This window comes from Myxine glutinosa, chromosome 13 (assembly GCF_964187855.1).
Source record: "Myxine glutinosa chromosome 13, kmMyxGlut1.1, whole genome shotgun sequence".
Taxonomy (NCBI): domain Eukaryota; kingdom Metazoa; phylum Chordata; class Myxini; order Myxiniformes; family Myxinidae; genus Myxine; species Myxine glutinosa.
The window spans coordinates 16,920,394-16,938,615 of record NC_136273.1 but is presented as its reverse complement, the minus strand read 5'-3'; the positions used below and the strand labels follow the sequence as shown (position 1 = coordinate 16,938,615).

At 43.1% G+C, this 18,222-nt stretch overlaps 1 protein-coding gene across 1 annotated transcript in view; it reads right to left on the bottom strand.

Annotated features, from left to right (window-relative positions):
* Positions 1 to 18,222, bottom strand: part of LOC137438313 (SH3 and multiple ankyrin repeat domains protein 2-like) — a 240,678-nt gene that overhangs the window by 3,546 nt on the left and 218,910 nt on the right. The window contains exon 10 of the mRNA XM_078767127.1: positions 15,133 to 15,405. Coding sequence (XP_078623253.1) covers positions 15,133 to 15,405 — 273 coding nt within the window. The remainder of the gene's footprint in view (positions 1 to 15,132; positions 15,406 to 18,222) is intronic.

Sequence of the window (18,222 nt, the reverse complement as noted above, 5' to 3'; positions counted from 1 at the left end):
GATGTCATAGATCACGTGGTTTGGTAGCCATCTTGGATAGAAAAACGAACCTTATCCGATCAACACGAAACTTCACAAACGTGATCCCCTACCCATACATATGCCGAGTGATGGCATCCACCCGTTGTGGGACTATGCGGAGGCATATTGGCAACACAGTAGCATTGTTCTAGTTTCTTTCTTTGAATAAAGGCTCCTAGTTAAAATTCTCTCCCTGCACATTTTTTTCTCATGGTGGTGGCTCACATACCTTGCTTAACCCAGGTTGAGAAAATCAATGTCCTTAGTTTTTTTTATTGTGTACAACCTATTGTGACCACCATAATCCCAAAACGCAAAGTCTCTAGAAACATAAAATGAAACTGTGCCATGTGATGGTATTGTAACGTTGGACCGTGGAGTGGACACAATAACAAATATCCCAACCAGATGATCACCGATTTAGCGACAGATGGTCCTTAGAGACTGCACGTTGTCCATCGGGAAACCCGAACAGATCTTTTCTTCGGTTTCCGACGTACAGAAACTCTAACGAGATCTGGTTGGTCCATCTGAAAACATGGTGCCAAGCAATGGACCCAGGATGAATCGCTGCAGTTGAAAAACCTCCTAATGAGGGTTGGCACCAAATTTCCAATGGCAGTGAGTTTGACCCGTGCTGTGGTTGCAATTCCCCAATATCAAAACACACTCCAGACTGTCTGTCACGCCAGTGGTGAGAACACAGGTTTATTATAAATGAGAGAGTAAAGAGGGATAGAGAGAATAAGGGAATGCACATACATATTGAAATAATTATTTATACACTAAAATCCCCTTTGCGCCCAAGAACTGTGACGACTTACGTGATATCTTACTCAGGCACACCACGGAAATTCAGGCAGGGATAGGTCACCAGACAAGGAAGGAAACCTGATCCCCACGTGATGCTTGCGTGGGGTTGGTGTTGGCTGTGGCGAGGGAGAGAGAGATGGTGCGTCTTTCGCATGAGGGAGAGACCTGTTTGGTGGACCATGTCCGGGCCCCGTAGCCTTTGGGACACACACACTTTTTTGGCGTCGCTTATTCCTTTCTTATTAGTTTGCCTCATCCAACCGGCTGGGCTTCAGAAGACGTCTCACTCAACTGAAATAACTATCCGCTCCAAGTATGAGCCCCTCATCCGGTATCATCCCATCTCAACTCAACTGACCCTGCCCCTCGACTTTTCTTACCTCGTGACATGCACTCATTGATTCTCCATCCAGCCTCTCAGAGCCTCTCGCCACGCCCACGGTTGCGAGCGGTTTCAGGCTCGTTGGGTGGTTGTCAGTGTTGCACATGGTCGCAAGAAATTACTTTTGAAGTCCTCAGGGAGTGAGGGGAGGTGGTGTTGTTGTGTCTTTGAGAGCTAGTGAAATAAATTTCGCTTTCAGGAAACAGACAGATTACATAAGGATTATCTAGAGGGTTAATAAGGGGGGAAACAGGGGAGAAGCTTGCAGAACATTACAGTGGGAAAAGGTCACGGTTATCAGGTTCTAAACAAACCTTGACACCTGCTCTATTGTTTTCACACAGAAACCACATACTTATGCTAAACATTTATTAATCACACAATTAGTCTATTTTATACCAATTACAAACTATCACTGTTCCCACAACAGTTTGTTACCTCCATCCATTTCCTCAATTTTGCTTCCATACAAGGGTTCAGGTCTGAAAGGTAGCTTCACCTTTTTCTCATGGTGATTAGTCAGCATATCTGTCAGTATTTGATTGACAAAGTTCGTTTTCCATATTTTCCTGCCAACGCAAATCAACTCTGCCTTATCAAGACTAGTTTTCTGTTGTGCAAATATACTTTTATTGCTTTCACATTATGTACATTAGGCAGCATACATCATGGATTTCGCACAAAGCCAAGGGCAACCACACAGTCAAGGGAAACTGTGCATATAACCATGGGAGACTTGCTACTGTGGAAGTAACATGGTGAAACCTACTGCAGTTGGTCATAAGACAAAAAAGGTTAAACAAATGTTTTCTGACACACTTGTTATTGTCAATTCATTAAAAATATATATTATTTAGGAAATCTCCCACCAAATATCTCTTCAAATAGTGTTTCAGTTTAGCAATCACCAGATTAAAAGTCTTACAATCAACTAGGCACAAAACGTGAAAAGCAATAAAAATTTTAATGGAAGAGCTGAAAAAAACAAGTTATTCCTAAAAGTGCATAATTAATGGTATAAAATTATTTTATGTTGTCCTATTTAAAAGGCAGGTTGCATCTTCTCGGTAGAATGCACTTACTTTGTTGCTCTTCACAAAAAGCAAAATAAAAAGGAGTACTGTCAAAGAATAAGATTCATGAAGAGAAAAAGTCCTCTTATGTATTTACGCAAATAAATTCACTGTGCATTCTCTCAATGATCAACATCCATCTTGCCTCATAATCATGTGGTGTGACAATTAAATTAATTGTTAGTGCAGGCGAAGTCTGGAGACTTGGTCACAACACGGCTTGTTTTCAGGACTTCGGGGTAATCATTTGGAATTTGTTCAAAGTGTGGCGATAACATGCCTATTCTTCATGCAGAACATGCAATTTTTCCACACATAATGCTTGGTCAGGGTCGCCCAGATAGCAGAGCACTGGTACGGCTTTCTAAAGGACCTGGGTTCAATTCCCGGTCTGGGCATGTAATTTCCCCACATACTATATATCAATTTAATTCTTTATAATCCACTTCATTAATGTAATTTCACGCATTATTAGTGCAATTTCTTCAAACACAAGACATAGAACTTTCATAACGTTAAATATTTTCTGATATTTAATTTCTGATATCTGATTTTCTGATATCTGACCCCCCGCTTTGTATAAAATATCAGTTCTGCAGAAGCACCTTCTTGGCTTGGGTTACAATCCTGGATGGGTCACTACTCCGACGCAGGATACTCAACCGAGTGTGTGCAGGCATTTGTAATTTACCCAGGGTGCCAGCTATAGCTCGCTTACTCTTAGCAAAGGACACCGTGGGATCTAACATCCACCAACTAATGCTGGCAGATGGGACGCCCAGTTTAACATCCATCTGAGGGACGGCACAAACGTTGATGCTTCACCCTGTCTGCAAAACAGCAGAATGCCAGTTTATAGCTGGGCCGAGATTCAAATGCAGGCTAGAAGCTCAAAGGCGTGTGCGCACACCCCCAGGTTATCCTGCCAGCCTGATCAACAACATAGAAGGTAGAAAATCAGCAGATAAAGGACCAAATGCAGTCAAAACTTTTCAAGCAGTATTTGTGCATTTTCTTTAAATACAGGACGTAACTTTCATGACGTTAAACTTTTTCTGATACATGTTAAACAAACAAAAAAAAATTCTCTGATAGACTTCAAAATTACAAGGCGAGAGAAGTGAAAACATTTTAAGATTTAAGTAAAAAAAATTAACATGTCATTTCCAAGAAGAGTGTTATGCTCCTTATAAAAAACCACCTTTAGAGGCCATTTTTCCCCGCAAGCGGGGGTTGGCCTTTTTCGGGAACCGTGGTTTGTTGTTGTTTTTCGGTCCCCTATTTGAAGCAATGTTTTACGGCTGGATGCCCTTCCTGACGCCAACCCTTTTTGCCGCCTTTAACGACAAGCAGGGAATTACCAGTGAACTGGTACTCAATTTGCCGACCTCGGAAGGATGACAGGCTGAGTCAACCCCCCTGGCGTTAATTCAGCGATTGACCGGGATTCGAACCCAGGATCCTAGGAATCCTAAGCCGGCACCCTAGCCGCTAGCCCAACACCAGGGATGCAGTGCACCCATCCTTATAAGCAGTAGTTAATTTTCTCACAACAACGAAGCAAATTGCACAAATGGTTATTTACATGCTTAAGTAGCTGTAGCTGCAATACAGTAGTTTAATGAACTAATCTGTCATCAAATCTAAATCAATTTACAATATCATGAGGTGTAGAGGAAAATAAATTCATGAACGCATAAACAAATGGTAATACTTTCTGTTCCCTAAAGGTCATTTTAATCTCACCAATCAAATATGTCATTCAGTCAAGTGAAGTGGTAATTAAGTGGGTTTAAAAAGCTACGTAGTCCTCTTTAACAATACAAACACGAACAAGGAATGCATTTAGAGTTCATTCCAATGACTACCTCAAAATTGTGATCAACATTACTCTCTATTAGATTGACAAAACATAACTAATTTCAAACATTAGTTATGTACAGATATTCAAAACAATTCAAAACAAGTACAGATACATTCAGAGTACACCGTCCCCATGCCAGATAAATAAATATCCTCCAGCGCGGCATTGCTGGGGCGCCTTCGGCACCCGGCGATACCGCCGGGCAGCTCATTGAGACTGTATTGGGAGGGAGAAAAAAAAAAAAATTTGGTTGTACTTGGTTGTATTTGGTTGGTATTGGTATTGGTATTGGGAGTTGGTATTGGGAGGGAGAGGTGTACAATAATTGATTAAGTGCAAAATGAAAAAAAAAAAAAAGATCGTAAAATATTTTCTTAATCAATTGGCTAATAGCATACCGAACCACCAGTGCATCATCCGAAGCAGTAACTTTTTGAAAATTAATTAAATAATTCATTAATCCAACAAAAAATTTATTGATTTATCAATAAATAATTAATCGATTAATTGATTCATCAATAAATCAAAAATATCCTTTATAGCCACATTGGTCAGGGCCCTTAGGGATATTTTGGGGCCGTTTGGTTCAAATTCTTCCAAAAGCACCAAATTTGGCCCAGATGTTGCCCATGCCATACTCTTTCGATTTTTGACGGGCGCCAAGACGGGCGCCCCCCCCCCCCTCCCCCCAAGGGCCCCATATTGGCGAAATACTAAATGGCCGCCACCCGGATTAGAGGAAAATCAGTTAAATAACCAAAAGGGTTGGAATCATGTATGATACCACTTTTCAGGGATTTTCGAGGTCGAGGAATCCAATTATGAGGTTATTTTGATGATTCGAGGTCAAGGTCAACCCTCAAGGTCATTTTTGAGTCAAACATGTCGGTTTTTGAGTTTTTTGTCAAGATTTACGCGAGGTTCACCATTTTATGTTTCTGGGTTGGGTAATCGAACTCTGACCTTATTTTTGACAATTAGAGGAAATATTTACATGTCTATTTCCTAATTTTCAGGCATATGCAGTTCATCAGTCTAATTACAAAGATACGGATTTTCATGTTTTATGAACTGTATGCCATATCCTTGTGTTTAATTTTTGTGCGATCATGATTCGGGTTCATGTATACATGATTGTATACATGTCATAAATATGACGTCATAGGTCATGTGACCTGGCGGCCATATTGGATTTTATGAAAACCTTAAAAATGGATCCCTGCCTTCATTTTTCGAACAATTCATTTTGAACTTTGACCACTTATAGTACGCCATGTGATTGGATGCATATCCTAATTATGACGTCATAGGTCAGGTGACATGGCGGGATGGACCGGTATGGTCCCCGGATCATACCGCCCTTGACGCCCATCAAAAATCGAAAGAGTATGGCATGGGCAACATCTGTGCCAAATTTGATGCTTTTGGAAGAATTTGAACCAAAATATCCCTAAAGGCCATGACTACATTACTTGGTCACTGTCGTGTCCAAAAATCAGCTTCCGAGCTCAAAAGATGCCCGAGATATTGCCCAGATGAGAAAGAAAATAAATAAATGATTAATAATGAAAATAAATAAATAATATATGTAAATTAATTAAATAATTAATCATTGGCTAATAGAATATCTAAACCACCACCGTTTCATCCGCATCTGTAACTTTAAAAAAAGAATTAATTAACCCATTAATCGAATAATTAAATAATTAATCCATTAATCAACAAGTACAGATACATTCAAAGTACACCGCCCCCATGCCAAATAATCAAATATCCTCCAGCGCGGCATTGCCGAGGCACCTCTGGCGCCCGGCAATACTGCCGTGCAGCTCATAGAGACTGTATTTGGAGGGAGAGTGCACAATAATTGATTGATTAATTGCATAATTAAAATCAAGAAAAGATTATCATAAAATATTTTCTTAATCAATTGGCTAATAGCATAACTAAACCACTCGTGCTTCATCCAAAGATGTATCTATTAGAAATTTAATTAAATAATGCATTAATAAAAAACTAAATAATTAATTGATTAATCAATAAATAATGAATCAATTAAGTGATTAATCAATATATCAAAAATATCCTTTGTAGCCACATCACTTGGTCACTGTCATATCCAAATATTAGCTTCCTAGCTCAAAAGGTGCCTGTGAGATTGCCCAGATGAGAAAGAAAATAATTAATTAATTAATAAATGAAAATAAATAAATAGTAGTCATAAAAAAATGAAATAATTCATCAATTCGCTAATATAACACATAAACCACCACCATTTCATCAGAATATGTAAAAAAAAAAAATAATAAATTTGTCATTAATAGAATAATTAAATAATTAATCGATTAATTGATTAATCAATAAATAAAAAATAGCCTGTGCAGCCAAATCACTTGGTCATTGGCATGTCCAAATATCATCTTCCTAACTCAAAAGGTGCCTGAGATAATGGCCAGAAGAGAAAGGAAATGTATAAGTACTTAATTAGTCGCTAATAATTAAATAACTCATCAATTAATTGATTAATCAAAAAACAAAAAATACAGTTTTTGACAAATTAAAATTTCAGCTTCCTAACTCAAAGAATGGGTGAGATATCGCCCAGACAAACAAGAAAGAAAACAAGAAAGAAAACAAGAAAGAAAACAAGAAAGAAAACAAGAAAGAAAACAAGAAGAAAACAAGAAAGAAAACAAGAAAGAAAACAAGAAAGAAAACAAGACAGAAAACAAGAAAGAAAACAAGAAAGAAAACAAGAAAGAAAACATCCAGAGTGATAACTGAGTACTCCCTTTCAGCGAGCGTCACTGCCGAGCCCCCTTCGGTGCCCGGCAATGACGTTATGCAGCGCCTGTAGATGGCATAGGAAAGGAGCGGTGTACAATAAATCAAAAATGGCCTTTACAGCCAAATCACTTGGTCATTGTCATGTCCAAATATCAGCTTCCTAACTCAAAAGGTGTCCAAGTTAATGTCCAGAAGAGAAAGGAAATAAATAAGTACTTAATACTGAAGTAATCAATTAATTAATTGATTAATCAAAAAACAAAAACAAAAAAACGTTTTTGCCAAAGCACTTGCTCACTATTGTGCCAAAATTTCAGCTTCCTAGCTCAAAGGATGGCTGAGAAATTGCCCGGAAAACCAAGAAAACAAACAAGTACAGATACATTCAAAGTACACCGCCCCCATGCCAAATAAATAAATATCGTCCACTGTCGGGGCGCCTTCGGCACCCGGTGATACCACCGTGCAGCTCATAGAGACTGTATTGGGAGGGAAAGGTGTACAATAATTGATTGATTAATTGCATAATTAAAATCAATAAATAGTTTTCTTAAAACATGTTCTTAATCAATTGCCTAATAGCATACTTAAACCACCAGTGTTTCATCCAAATTTGTTACTTTTTGAAAGCTAATTAAATAATTAATTAATGAAAAATTAAATAATTAATCGATTAATTGACTAATCAATAAATAATTGATCGATTTATTGATGAATCAATAAATCCAAAATATCCTTTATAGCTACATCACTTGGTCACTGTCATGTACGAATATCAGCTTACTATACTATCCTTATCAGCTCACTATACGAGCTCAAAAGGTGCCTGAAAAGGTGCCATAAATAAATAATAATCATAAAATAATAAAATAATTAATCAATTGGCTAATAGTATGCCTAAACCACCAGTGCTTCATCCGAAGCTGTAACTTTTAGAAAAATAATTAAATAAGTCATTAATCGGAAAAATTAATTAATTAAGTAGTTAATCGAATAATTATAGAATTAATAGATTAATTGATGAATCATTGAATCAAAAATAGCCTTTACAGCCAAATCACTCGGTCATTGTCATGTCCAAATGTCAGCTTCCAATTCAGAAGGTGCCTGAGATATTGCCCAGATGAGAAAGGAAATAAATAAGTACTTAATTAATCAATAATGATTAAATAACTCATCAATGAATAGATTAATCAAAAAACAAAAAATACCATTTTTGTCAAAGCACTTTCTCACTATTGTGCCAAAATTTTAGCTTCCTCGCTCAAAGGATGGCTGAGATATCGCCCAGACAAACAAACAAACAATCAAACAAACAATCAAATGAAAAATCGGTCAGAGATCGAGGACTTGCCGGGATGTACTTTTTATCGGCCATTTTGGACAAATACAGCGGCCGAACCACGTGACCGATGACCTCATCATTATTTGTTTTCTAAACTAATTTATTCCTAGATTATGCTCAAGAAATTTCATCTTGATCGGATGAAGTTTTGTACTTGTCGAATTATGACATCATAATGGAGGCACCCATGACATCATCATTAACATATTTTATTCCCCATGGAGAGTTCTTTACAATGAGCCATGTCTCAATTCTTTCTATTGAGCACTTTCGGAGATATAGAGGTGCAAAGTGTTTTTCGGTTTTTCCAAGATGGCGGCCGAACCACGTGACCGATGACGTCATCATTATTTATTTTTTTCTCCACCAGTTTATGCCGACATGGCGCTCAAGAAATTGCATCTTGATTGAATGAAGTTTTGTACTTGTCGAATTATAAAATTATGACGTCATAATGGAGACCTTGGGCTGAGAGAGTTAAAAATTGGGCACAGTCTATTCCAGGGCAAGACAAATATGTGTGAAAAGTTTGGCGATTCTATTTGCAACGGTGTAGACGTAGTACTGCGCACAAACAGACAAACCAACCAACCAACATACCGGCCGGAATCTTTTCCGGCAAGTAACAAACATACAAATGAAAATTTGACCTTGAGATGACCTTTGACCTTTTGACCTCAAAAATAGTTCATTTCCCAATTTAGTGACTCAATTTACAAATGCTATTCGATTTTCAAGTCGATCGGATTTAAAATGGTGATTTTAGAAATTTCACCTCCAGATGACCTTTGACCTCAAACTCAATTATTTCTAAATTGGGACGACCCATACATCTTGGTAAAGTTTCGTGATGATCAGTTAAGAATTGTGACCTGTAGGCCGGTGACAAACGAACAAACAGACAGACAAACAGACAGAACCACAAACACAACCGACCAATATAGTTGAAAAATCTTCGATTTTGCAAGTAACAAGAAAACAAGAAAAAGAGCAACCAGATTGCAAACCCTCGCCAGGATGTATTTTCAGTGGTTTTTAAGGCTTTTGTGTTAAAACAAATATGACGTGACCGATGACGTCATTTTTTTTTCCGAAACTAATTTATTCCTAGATTATGCTCAAGAAATTTCATCTTGATCGGATGAAGTTTTGTACTTGTTGAATTATGACATCATAATGGAGGTACCTATGACATCATTAACATATTTTATTCCCCATGGAGAGTTCTTTACAATGAGCCATGTCTCAATTTTTTCTATTCAGCACTTTCGGAGACATAAAGCTGCAAAGTTTTTCGGTTTTTCCAAGATGGCGGCCAAACCACGTGACCGATGACGTCATCAATATTAATTTTTTTTCTCCATGAATTTATACCGACATGATGCTCAAGAAATTTCATCTTGATAGGATGAAGTTTTGTACTTGTTGAATTATGACGTCATAATGGAGGCACCTATGACATCATCATTAACATATTTTATTCCCCATGGAGAGTTCTTTACAATGAGCCATGTCTCAATTTTTTCTACTAGCAACAGTACCCGCCCTATGGACGGGGCTCCAATTGGGAAGCCCAAATGAAAAGGCAAAATATCAGAAATTGAAGGCTTTTTTTTATTTGAAACGATTCATATAAACATCCGTTGAATCATATCACACGCAAATCATCAAAATCTAAACAGTACATGGCGCCCATTTTGAAAAAAGATTGAATTCTGCAAAACGGAAGCGGCCGCTGCACCTCTTTCTCTGTCGCACGTTTATGTGTGAAGAGTGCAGGCCGAATCTGTCAAACGGAAGCGGCCACTACAGCTGTTTCTCAGTCGCTTTGCACACGCTGCCATGTTATTTCAGAGCCGCACGTTTATATAGGAAGAGTTCGTCAGGAGTCGATCTACTCTCTCCTGGTACGTAGAATAAACAGTATTTGTAGAATTTCAACAAAAGCCACATCACTGTTCATATCAGTAAATATTATTCCATCGTGTTTGGAAAAACTGGAAAATTGGAAAATTGGAAAACTTGGAAAAACAATACAGCCTATTTTACTCCCAGGGGTCCCAGGAATACCCACCCAAAATATCGTTGCGATTGGTTGAGCCGTTTTTGTGGTACCTTCGAACGGACGGACGGACATTTGGTGAATTATAGTAAGATTCAGCACTTTTGGAGATTATGGAGGTGCAAAGTTTTTCGGTTTTTCCAAGATGGCGGCCGAACCACGTGACATATGATGTCATAATTATCATTAAAAAATTATACAGGTGGAGTTGCACCTATGGTGAAAATTTCCTGTCAATCGGACCAACCGTTGCAGGGAAAATCATATTTATTCTGTGCGGACAAACAGACAAACAAACAGACTCAAATGCAATACCCTCTCCTCTGGCGAGGGTAACAAGAAAACAAGAAAACAACCAGAGTGAAAACTGAGTACTCCCTTTCAGCATGCGTCATTGCCGAGCCCTCTTCGGTGCCCGGCAATGACATTATGCAGCGCCTGGAGATGGCATAGGAAAGGAGCGATGTACAACAAACAACCAGAGTGAAAACTGAGTACTCCCTTTCAGCGTGTGTCATTGCCGAGCCCCCTTCGGTGCCTGGCAATGACGTTATGCAGTGCCTGGAGATGGCATAGGAAAGGTGCGGTGTACAACAAGTACAGATACATTCAAAGTACACCACCCCTATGCCAAATAATTAAATATCGTCCAGTCAGTTGCAGAAAAAAAAAATTTAAGTGAAACTATATGGACGTGAACACACACACACAGGGGGAGGGGGGAGTGGAGGGGAGGGGGAGGGGGGAGGGCGCGCGAATCGTCGAATCAGCGCGCTGCTCTGCCACCGATTCAGATTCCGTGTATAATATTCCTCGCTGGAAAAAAATATGGATCTAAATATGAAAGAAAAAAAAACCTATGTGGTGTGAATGGCAATGTTCCTCACTGAAATGTGAAAAAACGCAATCGCTTTTCGCTCTGAAATACGTGCGAACGCGTAACTGAGTTAATGGCGGCAAGGAACATCACGTGATCGCTCTGAGCGAATCAGCGCGCTGCTCTGCCATTCCGGTCATAATATTCCTCGCTGAAATGCGCTGAGGTAAAAATATGGTAAAATAATATTATGAAATAAATTTTTAGGTCGGCCATGTTCTTCCCAGGCTCAATGGCCATGTTTGTGCCAAATATCAAGTACGTGAGCCTCTCCGTTTAGGAGTCTATCGGTAACATTGCACACACACACACTCACACACACAAACTGTGTTTTATTTTTATATATATATATATATATATATATATATATATATATATATATATATATACAGTGAACCCTCGTTTATCGCGGGGGTTACGTTCCAGAACCCCCCGCGATAAACGAAAATCCGCGAAGTAGCGACCATTTTTTTTTTTTTTTTTATATATATTTTAAAGCATTATGAACTCCCCACACTCTTATTAACCTTTCCCATACTCTTATAAACACTTCCTATACTCTTAAACACTTTTTACACTCTTAAACATACGTAATTTTAACAACATATAAAATTCTAATGGGTACTCACCATTGAAGATACTGTAGCTACCCATGGGTTCCCCAAGCAAGACCAGCATCAGAATCTCCTTGCTCCAGCCGGTGACGTCACCGGCGGGGATTACCGGCGCGAGAGTGGCTGGTCACGTGACCGCTAAAGCGTGCCGCGCTTTGCGGGTATAATCAGCTACACCTGTTGATCACGTGACCACCGATTCACCGAAGCACGCCACGCTTGAGAGGCGTGGCTTTCGGTTTCTGGTTGTGCTTTATAATGCAGCCCGATAAATGGGCTTTTCAGTGTTCCCGAGTTGGTTTTGAGAATAAATATCTTCTCGGACGAGTTTGTGTCTTGCCCGTCATTTCGTCCGTATCAAGCAAGAGCCCCGGCTCTTCAATACTACAACTTGCGTGATGAAGATGATGATGAATTAGCTGTGCAGTACTGATGACGATGAAGGTGATGACGATGATGAATGTACTGGCGTTTTCCATACGCACGACTCTTTGTCTACCCTTCTACTGTACACTATGTACAGTATTTTATTTCTTGTAATATGTTTTAAATACTGTATTTTTCTTATTTCTTTACGTTTTTTAATTTTTTAGGCTAGAAAATGCTTATTTTACCACAAAAATATTTAAAATAATAGTATATAAAAATACATTTATACCGCAAAATCCCGCGATATAGCGAAAAATCCGCGATATAATTTTACATATACTAGCGAGAAAAAACCGCGATGTACCGAATCCGCGAAAAGTGAACCGCGATATAGCGAGGGATGACTGTATATATATATTGTTGCGGTTTTGAGAGTGTAAATATAACATCATTAAAGGTTAAAAGTTTTCCCCCCATAGTTAGTCCACAAGCAACACGTAGGCCCATTAGAATTAGTTATGTCATAGTATGTGTAAGAGTACGCCATTTCCCGAGTGACATCTGCGTTGTGTAAAGAAATAATAAGCTTAGGTCCTTTGCATTTTGCGGCCACCCTCCAATTTCCATCATGGACATAATCGATCCTGCGCCCCATTTGGCATCCCTCAATTTGTTACGCTTTGGGCTACCCGCGGCAGTTTGTTACGCTTTGGCCGCCAGCAGCATTCGCTGCCCTTGGTTTCGCTCGAAACTAGTCCAATGACACGAGGTAGGCCTGGAAAGAGGGAGGAGTGCAAGGACGAGGTGTGGCCGCGTCAAGCAGCACGTCAGAAGGCGGTGACGGTAAGGGCAACAGCCAACCAGAGCTCGGTGGGCATGGCTTGAGAGGGCATGGTAAGGGCGCATCTAGCAAGTGCTGGAAGGTTCGCTGACCAAGGCGATATAAGCCAGCACACAAAGCCCTTGGACAGGACTCGTGCAGCAGGACTGGCTGCAGTTGAGCTGAGGAGAGGAGTTATGAGAAGGGAGAGGCACACGGCGAGTTCACCTGAGATGAGAACGGAGTCACGCATCACGAGCGAATTGTATTGAAGGAGCGCATTGAGCTACGCAGTGAGATACTGAAGAGCGCATTGTTCGCGGTTATTGGAACTGTTCGCTTATTACGTACGCGGCTGAGCCGCGAGTGTAACCGCCACAGCCAGCCTACCGTTGCCCTGTAATAATCCCGTGCGCGCCAAACGACATGAGGAGAGTTCCTGGCCGCTGCCGTCTGTTTCATCTGCTTCGCGGTGCGAGTTGGGGACTGGAGAACGAGCTGCCTGGACGCCATTCCTGGACCATCAACCTGTTCATCTGCAACCCCGTGTGAGTGTGTCTGTGCGTGAACGGGCCCGTTTGTCCAGGGATACGTTAAGGCTGCACTGTGTATTCTGCTTCTTCTTCTTGATTGTACAAAGTGTAAATAAATTCTGTAATTCCTTTCTTCCAAATCCGACTGTTTCAGTCATTTCCATCATTGGGTAAGCGTGGCACGATTACGAACTGCTCGGATCGGGATCTAGTCCTTGATAACGGCTCGGGTCACCGGTTGCTACCGCTCGGCATTTCCACTAACACCCGTGATTCGGGCGGGGCTTATTTCCTCGTTTCTGGCCAGCGTTAGTACTTAGGTAATAGCGAATTCATAGTCCTAAAACCCTATTTAAGGGGAAAGGTCGGCGCTGAGATCCGCAACAATATATATATATATATATATATATATATATATATGGTATCTGTAATCTGGTTCTCCAACCTAATGAGCGAACGTCATGACGTCATCGCCATGCATGTCCGCATTGCCTGCAAAGCTCCAGGGGAACCATCTAGCAGTGCGTCATTATGGATTATAAATTCAGATACTGTCACAAGTGCATGCAAAACGCAGAGTTACCGACCCGGTTTCACCCTCATCATATGGAGTCATCATAGACCTCATCATATTAGGGCGAAACCAGGTCGGTAACTGAGTTTTGCATGCAGTTGTGACAGTATCTGAAGGGTAAGCAGTTCTTAATTCTTTCATCCAGAAAAGTTCTCTACGCTTGCGGAATTGTGTGATTGTTTAATCTTCCATCCCACCATTTTTTCGGCAATTTCCGATTATCTTTTCTACAACCTGAACACTGAAGCTCGCATTTTTACAATATCCAGAAGTAAAGTGATGGGTAAGTAATGGACAACCAGTCGTTTTATCTGGGTTTTTCATGCCGCTCCTGTGTGCATTCATTCTTACATTACATCTCTGCATTGTTTCACCAACATATTGCATTCCACATTTGCTCCAAGTCAATAAGTAAACTATATTTGAGGTTTTACATGTAATTAATTCTTTAGTTTCTTTTAACTTGTGACATCTAGCCGTTACTGTACAATTAATTATATTGTTTGTGGCAAATATAAGACAAGTTTTGCAATTGCAAATCCCACAACTATACACTTTGCATTCAGATAAGTGTCCCCCATTGGCTAACCCAAAATGACCACCTCCGACAGCCTGGATAACTGAGTTAACTGCAGCATTACCTTGTCGAGGAACACAAATCCTCTGGGGATGGTTAGTCCCAAGAGAGCATAGTTCAGCTGGGGGATGCCCTGCTTTACCTTCCATTTTGTTTAGTTTCATCACTTTCATAGTTTGAAATGTAGTTTTACAAACACATAAGAATCAAATGAATATAGAAGAAACATGTAAATATAAAAGAAACAGTAGGGGATTTTCCATCTCTCTCTCTCTCTCTCTCTCTCCACACACACACACACACACACACACACACACACACACACACACACACACACACACACACACACACACACACACACACACACACAGCACAATTCACTCCTCATCTGCATTTGACATGATTTTCCATGTATGCTCACCCTGCCCAGAGGGGAAGCGGACTCGAGTCTGCCCATGATATGGATAGCAATGTGGTAGGGGCAGGATGGGTGCTACTGGGTGCTGAGTATGTTGAGGATGGTGCCATTCAGCGTGGTGCCACTCTTGTCGAGTGCAAGGACGGGCAATCAGGCTCGATTCACTGGTAGCACGAGGCAGGGCTGCCGAACGTGAAGAGGGAGGCCCAGCCAGTGAGGATTGGCTAAGGTAGTATCGACGGCGACGAGAATAACTTGGCACTTCCTGAAAGGGAACTGCAAGGAAGCATGAAAATGGTGAGGGGAGACGGTGGTGGCATTTGCTGATACATGTGATATTAAAAAAGGGAAATGATCAAAACAACAATGTTGGAAAATTAAAAGGAGTCAGATTAAAAGCAAAAATAGAATAAAAATTCAGAGATGAAGAAACAATGTCAAGAAGCAAATGAGGAACTATGCTGCAGCGACAGGCGGTGGAGGAGTGTGGCGGCAGCGCCAGATGGGCGAGGAGCATGTTTTCAGCATCAGGCAAGTAAAGAGCATGGTGGCAGTACCAGGCAAGTGAGGAGCATGGCTGCAGTGCCAGGGAAGTGAGAAGCATGGTGGCAGCACTAGGCAAGCGAAGAGCATGGCGGCAGCACTAGGCAAGCGAAGAGCATGGCGGCAGCGCCAGGCAAGCGAGTAGCAGGGCAGCAGTGCCAGGCAAGCAAGAAGCATGGTGGCAGCACTAAGCAAGCGAGGAGCGTGTCCGCAGCGCCAGGCAAGCGAGAAGCATGGTGGCAGCACCAGGCAAGCGAAGAGCATGGCGGCAGCGCCAGGCAAGTGAGAAGCATGGTGGCAGCACCAGGCAAGTGAAGAGCATGGCGGCAGCGCCAGGCAAGCGAGGAGCAGGGCAGCAGTGCCAGGCAAGCAAGAAGCATGGTGGCAGCACTAGGCAAGCGAAGAGCATGGCGGCAGCACTAGGCAAGCGAAGAGCATGGCGGCAGCGCCAGGCAAGCGAGTAGCAGGGCAGCAGTGCCAGGCAAGCAAGAAGCATGGTGGCAGCACTAAGCAAGCGAGGAGCGTGTCCGCAGCGCCAGGCAAGCGAGAAGCATGGTGGCAGCACCAGGCAAGCGAAGAGCATGGCGGCAGCGCCAGGCAAGCGAGGAGCATGTTTGCAGCGCCAGGCAAGCGAGGAGCAGGTCGGCAGCGCAAGGCAAGTGAGGAGCATGTTTGCAGCGCCAGGCAAGCGAGGTACATGGCGGCAGTGCTAGGCAAATGAGGAGCATGGTGGCAGTGCAAGGCAAGCGAGGAACATGGCGGCAGCGCAAGGCAAGTGAGGAGCATGTTTGCAGCGCCAGGCAAGCGAGGTACATGGCGGCAGTGCCAGGCAAGTGAGGAGCATGGTGGCAGCGCCAGGCAAGTGAGGAGCATGGCGGCAGTGCCAGGCAAGCGAGGAGCATGATGGCAGTGCCAGGCAAGCGAGGAACATGGCGGCAGCACCAGGCAAATGAGGAGCATGTTTGCAGCGCCAGTCAAGCGAGGAGCATGATGGCAGTGCCAGGCAAGTGAGGAGCATGGCGGTAGTGCCAGGCAAGTGAGGAGCATGGCGGCAGCACCAGGCAAGTGAGGAGCATGGCGGCCATGCCAGGCAAGCGAGGAGCATGATGGCAGTGCAAGGCAAGCGAGGAACATGGCGGCAGCGCAAGGCAAGTGAGGAGAATGTTTGCAGCGCCAGGCAAGCGAGGTACATGGCGGCAGTGCCAGGCAAGTGAGGAGCATGGTGGCAGCACCAGGCAAGTGAGGAGCATGGCGGCAGTGCCAGGCAAGCGAGGAGCATGATGGCAGTGCCAGGCAAGCGAGGAACATGGCGGCAGCACCAGGCAAATGAGGAGCATGTTTGCAGCGCCAGTCAAGCGAGGAGCATGATGGCAGTGCCAGGCAAGTGAGGAGCATGGCGGCAGTGCCAGGCAAGTGAGGAGCATGGCGGCAGCACCAGGCAAGTGAGGAGCATGGCGGCCATGCCAGGCAAGCAAAGAGCATGATGGCAGTGCACGGCAAGCGAGGAACATGGCGGCAGCGCAAGGCAAGTGAGGAGCATGTTTGCAGCGCCAGGCAAGCGAGGTACATGGCGGCAGTGCTAGGCAAATGAGGAGCATGGTGGCAGTGCAAGGCAAGCGAGGAACATGGCGGCAGCGCAAGGCAAGTGAGGTGCATGTTTGCAGCGCCAGGCAAGCGAGGTACATGGCGGCAGTGCCAGGCAAGTGAGGAGCATGGTGGCAGTGCCAGGCAAGTGAGGCGCATGGCGGCAGTGCCAGGCAAGCGAGGAGCATGATGGCAGTACCAGGCAAGCGAGGAACATAGCGGCAGCGCAAGGCAAGTGAGGAGTATGTTTGCAGCGCCAGGCAAGCGAGGAACATGGCGGCAGTGCCAGGCAAGTGAGGAACATGGCGGCAGTGCCAGGCAAGTGAGGAGCATGGTGGCAGCACCGGACAAGCGAGGAGCATGGCGGCAGTGCCAGGCAAGCGAGGAGCATGATGGCAGTGCCAGGCAAGCGAGGAACATAGCGGCAGCGCAAGGCAAGTGAGGAGCATGGCGGCAGTGCAAGGCAAGTGAGGAGTATGTTTGCAGCGCCAGACAAGCGAGGAACATGGCGGCAGTGCCAGGCAAGTGAGGAACATGGCGGCAGTGCCAGGCAAGTGAGGAGCATGGTGGCAGCACCGGACAAGCGAGGAGCATGGCGGCAGCACCAGGAGGCAAGCGAGGAGAGCGGCGGCAATGCAAGGCAGGTGAGAAGCACCACGACAGTGCCAGGTGGGTGAGGAGCATGGTGGCAATTCGTTAAATGGGCAAAGAGTGAGGTGGCCATGCCAGGTGGGTGAGGAGCGCGCATGGCGACTATGCCAGGTATCCGAGGAACGTGAAGGTGGCACCAAGCAAGCAAGGAATGTGGAGGTGGTGTCAGGCATTGTGTGATTGTTTGATTTTTTGGGGGGGTGGGGGGGGGGCGTTGATTCCTCATTATTATTCCTTTTTCATCCTTCAATGCTCATGTGTGAGAAAAAAAGAACATCGCCAACTATCACCTTGACCATAAACTTTACATACCAA